At 45.2% G+C, this 10,566-nt stretch overlaps 2 protein-coding genes across 2 annotated transcripts; one reads left to right on the top strand and one right to left on the bottom strand.

Moving 5' to 3' along the window:
- Positions 1-19: 19 nt before the first annotated feature.
- LOC135814970 (E2F-associated phosphoprotein-like) lies at positions 20-3,690 on the top strand. Its single transcript, XM_065328179.1, has 5 exons — positions 20-206; positions 1,208-1,611; positions 1,822-1,944; positions 2,569-2,752; positions 3,015-3,690. The coding sequence occupies exons 1-5, from the start codon at positions 157-159 to the stop codon at positions 3,337-3,339; spliced, it is 1,086 nt and encodes a 361-aa protein (XP_065184251.1). The 5' UTR covers positions 20-156; the 3' UTR covers positions 3,340-3,690.
- Positions 3,691-3,932: 242 nt separating this feature from the next.
- Positions 3,933-10,449, bottom strand: LOC135814972 (uncharacterized). The gene is made up of 6 exons (XM_065328182.1): positions 10,245-10,449; positions 9,948-10,128; positions 6,903-7,085; positions 6,062-6,139; positions 5,622-5,675; positions 3,933-4,748 (listed from the first exon to the last, which is right to left on the bottom strand). Exons 1-6 carry the CDS (start codon positions 10,279-10,281, stop codon positions 4,709-4,711), a joined length of 573 nt encoding a protein of 190 aa, XP_065184254.1. The 5' UTR covers positions 10,282-10,449; the 3' UTR covers positions 3,933-4,708.
- Between the last annotated feature and the right edge of the window lie 117 nt (positions 10,450-10,566).

Raw genomic sequence — 10,566 nt, 5'->3', positions numbered from 1 at the left:
TCTGACGTGCAGGGAGTTGAAATTTCCAATATTTATTCACATGTTCAATAACAAGCCTCCCTCCAGAGGACGCCAAATCGTTTATACGGCCCCAGCTACTAGCTAGTGAGTTTGTGCTTCGATTTGATAGACAAAGCAACCAAGTTAAAAGCAGTCATGTACTCCACCTCGTATGATTGCGAGGGTGACTATCAAGAATGCGAGAGGTCAGTGATATACAACTACTCCACCCAGAATACTGCGAGAAATTTTAGTGACTATACTGTACACTCTGTAAAGCGTCACTGTTTTAGGTCGTGAGAAGTGGACATTCATGATGCCGGCAGTGCATTTTCTGCTATCATCAATTCATTAGTTTGCAACAGTTATTCAAAAATATAAGACTTCACTTTTGATGGTATTGAAGGGGCTCATAAAATACCACTAGGACTAAGGTTATCATTACTCTACCAACTGGCTACTATATGTACTTGTATTAAACTGCATGCGATGTGAAGATGGTGCACACTATTGCGGTATCGCATGGCATGGTCATCTATTCGAGTCATTCGCATGAAGGCACATCCATGAATTGCCAAGAAGTGCATTGGGAGGTTGCAAGAATGAGGTCATATCGATATGCTACTAGTACTAGTACTGTTGAAGATGAAAGTGGCACAGCCTCATTACGGGGAAAACAGCAGATCTCAAGAAATTGAGCGAGTAGCAGATGGTGCCGTTGGTGATGATGGTGGAGAGAGGATACATTGGTGTAGAGTAGGGGTGAAACGAGTATCTATTTTGACCAATCGATCACTCATTTGTAATATTCGATCGAGTATCCGATTATTTCGAGTATTTTACTAAAATTCAAAAGAGCTAGATTTGTGAGTTCTCAACCAATTCGGAAGAAATTATCTGTGAACATTGAACAAAAGTCGCCGTCTGTAGAGTCGAATCATTCCTGCCAGTGTGTAGCCTAGTGTCAATAGCACGAGGTGCCAAGGAGTACACTTACATGTACTGCTCACTCCTGATGCAGGGTCTCAGCACGCTATTGTAGTGGCATTGAGAACACTTTACATTTAAATATGCTGTGCTCCTAGTAGTCTTGTGCAGGGTACTAATTTCGAGTATCGCCAATGCAATGCCATGCTGTACATGCCGTGTATGTGTGTGTGTGTGTGTGTGTGTGTGTGTGTGTGTGTGTGTGTGCGTGCGTGTGCAGCGAGAGTAGCGATGAAGAAGCAGACGAGAATGCGCCGATAAAGTCGCGCAACGTCCTGGCCCGGCCACCGCCATCCAGTCTGGCAACAACGGAGCAGTCTAACACGTTTGAACAGGACATGGAAGATGAACTTGACCTGAGCATGCAGTCCGTCATTCAAAATGCCTTTGGCGCATCCTCAGCCGGCATGCTACTTAACCATGACGGTGACCAGGCTACAGTGAAGCAGAAGGGATCAAAGAAGAAGAAAACCTCTCGCCCGGGCAGCAATGCTGGTACCAGCGATGATGGAGCGTCAGCCGGAGAGTTCTACGACGATATCTACTTTGATTCCGGTTCGGATGGCGAGGGAGAGCGGCATTCCGTGGCGGATGGTGCGGGTGCATCGGGCTCTAGGCCAGCAGGTACAGGATGTGTTGTCGAGAGCAAAGTGCATGAATACAGCTTTGTGACACTGTGTTGGCCTGCCTGTATGCAACTGTCTTCGTATTTTTCACTGTACTTTATGGGGTGGTTTTTGTTCTGCTGCGGTGGCGATGCCAAGCACCATGTCCTGTGCTAAATATTGCCGTGTGCACATGTATGTGTACTTTCTTTTGCCTGCTATGTTCCAGGTGCAATACCGAGGAGTGCAAAAAGGCGCTTCCCCGTCCTCAGCAATGACGACCTGTTCTATGATCCTGACATTGATGAAGACAATGAGCTGTGGATGGCCAACAAACTGCGGTCTCATCGAGGTTAGTTCCTAGCTGAGGTGCGTTGTGGTTGCTGCTGAGTGATCTGCTGCATATACAAGTACTATAGTAGCTGCTTTCTTCTCTTTGCTCTTTACATATAGACGCTCTGCTCTGAACTGAAGGCTCATGGTCGTAACCTGGGCTGTTCTTTTTTTCATGTAGAAAATTACTAGAAATCTCTATATACAGTGCTGCGCAATGAAATCCGGCCGCGTCACTCAAGTATGCGCCGGGCGTTGCACGGCCCTAGACCTGCGAACACTGGGCTGCGAAGTGGTGCAAGGCGCAAACTTGAGTGGTGTGACTGGATTTCATTGAGCAGGACTGTAGCTGAGCCACCATGTACATAATGTGTACCGTATTTTCCGGAGTATAAGCCGCACTTTGAACACTCAAAATTCACCCAACAAAAGGGGGGGGGGTGCGGCTTATACTCCGATGATCGAATTAACGGTGATAAATAGGGTAGATGTCTGTATTTCTTGCCAAAAAATGGAAGGTGCGGCTTATACTCCGGAAAATACGGCATTCTGCACCTGGCAAAATTCTGGTGTGATCGTTTTTCAGCGCCCAACAGTACTGTACTATTTTAAGATTTTGTTCATCTCTTGTTTTCCGGTGCAGGTGTACGCAAGGTCAAGCGCAAGAAACGCTCACAAGGTGCTGCGGATTCATCACAGGCGTCCGGATCACCTGAAGAAGCTACTGCTGCTGCGCAAGGAGACCAACCGACCACTGCAGTGCCACGCAGTGATGCGCATCTGAGCTGTCCTGCTTGCTTGACCACTCTGTGTGTGGACTGTCAACGGTATGTGGAGTACTACTGCTTCTCTGTACTCCCTGTAGAGAGTCTAGAGACAGATGTGCCTTTGTTAGTGGGAGAGCACGACAGGCACTGCAAGTTAGCATTTTGATGGTGGCCTCCATGTGCCTTGGCTCATGAACTTCTTGATGGACATTTGCTGTGTGTTACTTGAAGTATGTGTTGTGCGAATCTAGAGGAGGGGGCTGATAGAGTCTGCTCTTGCCCATGATGCATTTCTTTTCTCTTTTCTCTTTTTTTTGCTCAGACACGACATCTACCGTAGCCAATATCGGGCTATGTTTGTCATGAACTGTGCCATCAAAGCCGACCAGGTGCTCAAGTACAAGCCGAAAGAACCGCACAAGAAGCGCCCGGCCAAGAAGCGCACTGATCGTGGAGGCAGAGCAGCTGATGCAGACGAAGCGGCTGCTGAGCATTCACAGCCCACAGTGCCCGAAGCGGCCATGGAGGATGGATCCGTGGGTGACCAGTACAAGCCGGTCGTGTGTTCTCAGTGTTCCACCGAGGTAGCTGTGTATGACAAAGACGAGGTCTATCACTTTTTCAATGTCATTGCCGGTCATGCATAGCTCCGTTCGGTCCGTCAGGTGCCTGGACAACGTGGCTCACATCTCTGTAGATAACCGACTTTAGAGCATAGAAGCTGTACATATCATCTCCGTTGCACATAAATATTTTCTTCTGCATGTGTTCCCGTCAGCGATCGAGCAGATGGGGATGTGTTGTATTTGTATTGTTTGCTGTGACATGTATTTCATCATGTGTGCGCGTGTACATAGTGTTAGCAACATGTTGGCCCTGAAGGTCCCATGCATAGACATTTTAACTCCCTCAACTAATGAACATCTGAATGCTCTCCTCTCAATAACCAATTTTAATACCACTCTTCTTTTTTGGAAAAAAAAAGTTATCAAATGTCACACCTTCAGGTAACTGGTTGAACCGTTCCTTGAGTCGGAGTTGGCATCGTAATTTCATGTGAGGCCAGTCAGGCCACAGTTGGAAGTAAATGTGATGTGTGCAAACTAGCTGAATCATATAACGACATACGTTAAGCAGTCGCTACAGACCAGGTGGTCGTACAGGATCAGCACACGCTATGCAAGAGATCCACACATGTGCACGTGCTGTAACACTGAAATCCAATACACTGCACGGAGAAGATCATTCTTGGTCACTATCATTCAACATTGGTCGTGACCTTTCATGTCTGGTTGCAACAGAGCTATACAATATCGTAACGCGTGCCTGCAGCGACGTCAGAATCACAAAAAAGCATTAAAAAAGTAAAAAATTGTATGATTTGGGTGTCAGAAAATACTGCTGTGAAAACTGATTGGACACTAAAGACAATGTTCAGGTGAGAATAAGGGGTAAGCATGAGAAGAGTCATCGTGATTGCTAGCTGAGAAAATAATCTACGCATTGACAGGCCTGGAAACTGGCCGAAGAGAAAGTGCTAGTACGTCGGAAGTGCCAGCTGCAGCTGGCATGTAGAAATGCAAGAAAAAAAGTCTAGGTGCAACAGTTAGCTGCACACGAAGACTGTGAAAAGGTAACAAACGCTATGGGAACTGCTAAGGCTAGACTTGCTCTAAATAATATACATAGCCAACAACAAGCCAGTGTTGCAGAGGTAAAAAACTTGTAATGGGAAAAAAACTGGTATGGTATCGCAGGAACAAGAAAAAGATGAGCACGGGCATGCACCTGGCAAAGCTACGAAGCGGAATAATGTACAATAGGAGCCATTCGTGTGTAAGTGCCCAGTCTGGATCTTGCCTGGATGCCAGTCTAGAAAATAAAGGTGTTGTGAGGTTGTTGGCTGCATACAGCAGCCATCAAACAGGTGTAACCGGTCTGTACGCGTGCTCAACACAACCACTCGCAGCCCAAATGACGGCTAGTCTAAGTAGTGGCCTCCTTGGCGGCCTACTTTCACACGAATACAATCCTCCGTGTTCGCCAGATGCAGACGCTGAGCACAACCAAGAGTACAATGATGGACACATACACATATTGTAGTGTCTTGTATAAAAGCCCGTCTCATATAGAAGCCTGGTTTTCAAGATGGCACATGAGCCTGGTTTTAGTGTGGACATACATAGAAATACCTGGTTTGAATACAGGCCTGATTTGAATAGAAGCCTGATTTGAATAGAAGCCTAACCCTGACATCGGCTTCTACAGGAATAAGCCCGGCTAAGCCCGGCTGATACGCGACACTACGGTACATATGTGCATACTGTGATTGCACTTGCTGAAGTGAAATGAGCATCTAGATCCGAAAAGGGGGCTTATGTCGTTTTGCGCGATATTGAGAAAAAAGCATTTCAAAGTTGAGTTTTCCGTATTAAGCGATGTATAATTAATTCACTTTTGAAACACCCATAACTCTGTGAAATATAACGATTTTGGACCTGGTTTTTTTACAGAGTGATCTGCTGGAGTACAGCAATGTCATGGTATAGATAGCTCAAAATGCACAAAAATGACATAAGCCCCCTTTTTTGGATCTAGAGGCTCAAATAAGAATTTCTTTGATGGGCTTCAATTTGCCGTACATTCGATGGTGCACCCGACTACTAAAAGTTAGATTCTACCTAAGTAATTAGTCCGATGAGAGAAAGGTGATCCGGGATATATAAAGCAATCACATGCCACCAAGAATAAGCGTGTGTCGTGAGTGCAAGGTTCGAGTCCAGCAGATGAACTCGACGTTGAAAGAACCTGTCTATGCGACCGCTCTGATAACTTGTTGTGCAAAGGCGAGCAGTGGTCAATTCGTAGACAGGTTACACAGTACAGGGCACAGGCAAGAACAATGCTGCCGCTGCAGTGTAAAATTTACCCGATAGTGGCGAAAGTAGCTGCGATGACCAAATTGGGGTGAGAGCTGACAAACCTAAACAAAGAGCAGGACATATGGGCAAGTAGCCAGAGAATGGTTTGAATAGGAACAGCACGACGGTGCTATTGGCCCACCCCAATGCACTGTTGCACATGTATCCAATCAATATGGCACGGGGCCAGGGAGTATTACTCTGTGGAATGGACCTCCGTGCCCCACACTCCTTCTAGGTAGTACAGATCTAAGCAAGTGACATTGGCTCCCACACTGCAGCCATTTTTGCTCACAGAATATTACACATTACACCTTGCCCACGCAAACTCATGAGAGAACCCACCAGACTGACTTTACTTCACATGTATGCGATATATAACACTGACAAAGAGGTAGGGCAGAAAGGAATATCAAGTTCGTATTATGTACATAACAACTGGACTTACTCGATTAGACGGGCATAATTGCTACTGAAAATACGGTACCAGAATGAGGATTCTGCGGATGACTCATCCGTCGGCTCACTATAAGACAATGCAGGATGAGCATTGGCCAATGGATCACATGTCAAGCACAAAAAAGAAAACGGATTGCGCAGGCAGAGGAGAGTCAAAAGCGACTGAAAACACTGCAACAAGAAACATTGATCTAACAGTACAACACAATGACCCTGAAATACAGCACTCGTATGCCTTACAGTGTTTTCTGGGTCAGAGAACCACAACTTCCCTGGCGGCTTGTGCCCCAAACGTTCATTTCATATAAACTAGGGGTGAAACAATTATACCGAATATTCGAATGCTCGTTTGGATTTTTCGAATATAATCGTACTCGGAATAAATCAGAGTACTCGCTCATACATGGTACATGCATTCACCACAGAAATCTGCAGTTTCAGAGCAGCAGTCAGCAGATATTGATGTGCAGAGTGTGTCGTGAGCATTTGTGCATGAGTAGAGAGAGCCCAAATGACCCACCAACCAATACACCAGAGAAAAGGACTGCCAATTGGTTCTATCAGAGTTGTACCATGTGATTTTTAAGGCCCTTGGTGGGCGATTTTTAGGATATCAAGAATACTCGAATACTCGAATATTCGATCGGAGAAATCAGAGTACTCGAACTCGGGATCTCAGTGCCAACTTTCACCCCTAATATAAACAAATACAGAGTGGAATGTGACATTTTGCCGACAGGAGGGTATTTCACAGTGTACCCCGGTGGCTCTGACCCTGAAAAATACGATAAACATCAACATCATATTCTCTCGGGACTGGCGGAACATACCTTGGAGGTGCCTCGCCTGGTGGACTGGTAGACTCCTTCCATGCTGCCGAGCTGTGTAATGAAGTGGCCGAGCTTGTGGTACGTCGATGAACATCAGTTGAGCTGCTCGTTTCCTGGAGAGGAAGCTCTTCAGGTATAGTCTTTGAACGCAGAAGATGGTCAGGACTTGGAACTTCAGCATGCCTTAAAATTTAACACACACAAACAGCAGCAGCATTGGTAGCACGATTGATTTACAAGAGATTCAGGATGCAAAATGGCACCAGTCGCATAAACAAGAACTGAAGCCCAGGAGTTCTATTTATCCAGAAGACACTTGGGGCAGGGGAGGAGAGGGAGAGGGCTCCATTTCAGACGTGGCCTTATCATTTCAAAGAAAAATCAGCTTGAGCTATAGGGTGGTGAAGTTGGAAAATAGAAGAAAATAAAATAATGTGCGTGCTCATATCAGAACATAGCACATGGTAGCAGCAAAGGTTTTGTTCCAGGACAATTCCTTTGTCACTATCATCTATGGCATCTTGAATTACTTGTAACTGAACACTGATTTCTTTCACTTAGTGTGTATACATCCTACTTTAGTTCCCTTTTTCATTCAGTCACGAGATTGCATTGAGAAGAAAACGTTATGGAACAAAAACGTTGATGCTATTTGGTGACATATTAAAGTGCGCACATTATGATTATTATTCATTGCTATTTTACGATTACTGTCTCCACAGCACCTGGGATTCTTTTTAATTTTTCTTTCACTTTACTGTTGACCTCTTTATTTTTTGCACCTCGGTTCATTCGTAAATCTATCACTTTGTTGGAATAGTTACCACTGCTGCGATGTTACTTTTCCCTTGGTTTCACTGGTTCTGGTTGCATGCATTTCACTTTAGGAGAAAGCACTAGAACTGAAGTTCTTATGTGCACAATATGGTTTCAATGGCTGCGCATTCCACTCATATTTCTCTTCAAATAAGTTTGGTGAAATGTGTACAACAGCCGTCAAGTAACAGAACCAACAGCTACATCCCACTGGTGTGTAACTCCATTTCTTTTCCATCATTCACGCGAGTTTGACATAACTAGTGGTGTGCACGGGTAGTCGGGTACCCGTGCTACCCGTGAGGACCTCGGGTAGACGGGTAGAGAATAGTACCCGAAAACCCGAAGTCGCAGAAGACATCAAGTACAGTGCACGTGTACAAATTGATGTAATACTCCGCATGCCTACCCAGTGTGTAAAGGAAGGGGTGCATTGTGGTGTTACCATGAAAACATTACCCGATCGGGTACCCGTGCTACTCGTGGAAAATTATCCGAACCCGATACCCGAAGAAAATGCTACCCGACTCAGCACTAGACATAACATCGCTTGTGCAACATTCTGAAACTGTGACCGAAATCCACCTACACATTTTGTAATACAGTCAGACCTCGCTTATCCGGTTCTTTTTTATCCAGATCCTTCGCAATCCGGAAGAAAATCGTTGGTTACAGATATACAGCATATGCCATGCATACATACAGTATGTGTGTTCGATTATCCGGTTCCCTCGCCTATCCGGATATTTTTGTGGAAAACGAATGTGTGCGGTTAAGCGAGGTCTGACTGTACTGTCGTGACCCGAGTGTGAAGGTGGATCGCATGGTGGCAAGTGGCACGTGGCAGACACATCAGCAAGTCGCATTCGCTATGGATCAGCGTCGGGCCATGGTAAACTGATCACTACTGATCACTACTTCAGTTCATATTACGGTTCATACTATATTAAAGCTGTATTTCACTAGCTCTGCCCATCACCTTTGCACCCTAGTTGATGTACATGATGCACATTATTGAGATGCTATAGTTCGTACTACTGTAAGAGTTGAATCTCTAACGGGGCACAAAGTCTAACGTTATAACGAGAAAGAATCCATCGTTAACGCAAGAAACGTTACACGTACATGTATGTATTCCTTCTCTCCTCTTTACTGGAGAAATAGAAGACAAGTGTGTGTGATGGAAGGGTTGTCACATTTTGTGGCCGCTAAGTGGGATAGTTTTGCAAATCGTTAAACGTTAGACTCGTCACACTTTAAACGCTTACAGTATGTTATTGTTGTACCATGCAACTGTGCCACAAAGTATTTCTAGCATCTGGTGCTATTTTGTACTAGTACTGTGTACTACAAATTATGACCCTAGCTTCTACCGTTCTATCACACCTTTATGACTAGTGAGTACCATGAGCTCGTTTTGATTGGCTGCTTTCCTGAATATCAGCCCCTGTTTGCTGGTGTTTGTCCTCAATCTCGTTTCAGTCCCTTCTTCTTCTCTCCCTCTTCGTCCTCTACGTAATCTATGCAAGGCATGTCCTTAAAAATGGAACTCTTGGTGGGTTGTTGACTCTGATGACGTGCATACATTGTGCATTGGAAACCTGAGTCTCGTTCACACTTCGTGGCGGTCCTATTCGTGTTGCTGGCAACACCGCAAATTCTCGCAAGGACAGATGTATAATGGTAAGGTGAAGTGCATACAAAGGATCTCGTGCATGTACATGCATGCACATACCGGTATGTGTCCTGATCCCGTCGACGTAGTGTGTGCAAACTACATGTAACTCGGGGCCCGAGTTGGTTTGAGGGCGAGCATTTTAGGGATTTGATTCGAATTCTGGTATGGATTGAAAATTTGAAATAAGAAAATCCCCTCGTGAATTGAAGCTTCCTCAAAACTGGCATTGAAAACATGGAAGGCATCGCCTTCTAATCGAGTGAGTACGGTATTTATTGTCGATACGCATGTATTCGGTGGGTTTCGATAATTGTGTGCGCGGGTTTTACTGAAATTACTCAACATTAGGATGAGAGGTACTAGTGAAAATACGACTGTTGCTTTATATTGAATAATTCCAGCACATGTGTATCCAGAATGGCAAAAAGACCTTCACCACCTTTTTGAAATACATGACTTTGTACAAAACAGCACATCAACTCGTAGCTGTCAGTCTGCAGATGCAGTGATGGGCTTTTGACACAGTACATGGAGTAGGTCAAACGCCATACCGCTGTTCAGGTCCAGTGTCTTCAGAGTCGGCAGCCATATCAGAATCTCTGACTGCCTCAGCCAACATATCCTCCATTTCACTGCCATCACTCAGATCGGAGTGCAAGCCGTCGGCGTAAGAGGGCTCCGCACCTGCCGATGACTTGTGGCTGCGCTCGTCATCAACATTAACCCAAGACTCTGCAAGAGAATCATGGCACAACAACAATAATGTACAGGACATGCTGAAGGTGTTCTCCTCAATTCCTGTGTATTGCTCAGTTCAAAGATGAGAATCAAATTGATGATAATCTCACCAGCCAATGTTGGCGAAATATCTCCATCCGTAGACATTTTCGTTGCTTTCCCCAGATCAGTTCAGAAGAAAAAGGAACTCCAAGGAGAGAAGATAAAGAACCATCCAGACCCAGGATCAGGACGAAAGGTGAGGCACACAAACATCAAAACGAGGCCATCAATCAAAACAAAAACTTCCTAAATCTATTTCCTGAGCACCAGCAGCTGGTGCAGTGTTGGTGGCAGAGTCATACAGTTTCGACCGTGGCTGCGACCGCCAGCTGGCAAGCTGTAGAGTGTAGTGCATGATTGTACTCCTCGATCGCGCGAGCCTTCGCTGAG

This window comes from Sycon ciliatum, chromosome 4, assembly GCF_964019385.1.
Source record: "Sycon ciliatum chromosome 4, ocSycCili1.1, whole genome shotgun sequence".
NCBI lineage: Eukaryota > Metazoa > Porifera > Calcarea > Leucosolenida > Sycettidae > Sycon > Sycon ciliatum.
This window is presented reverse-complemented; position numbering and strand designations above follow the sequence as displayed.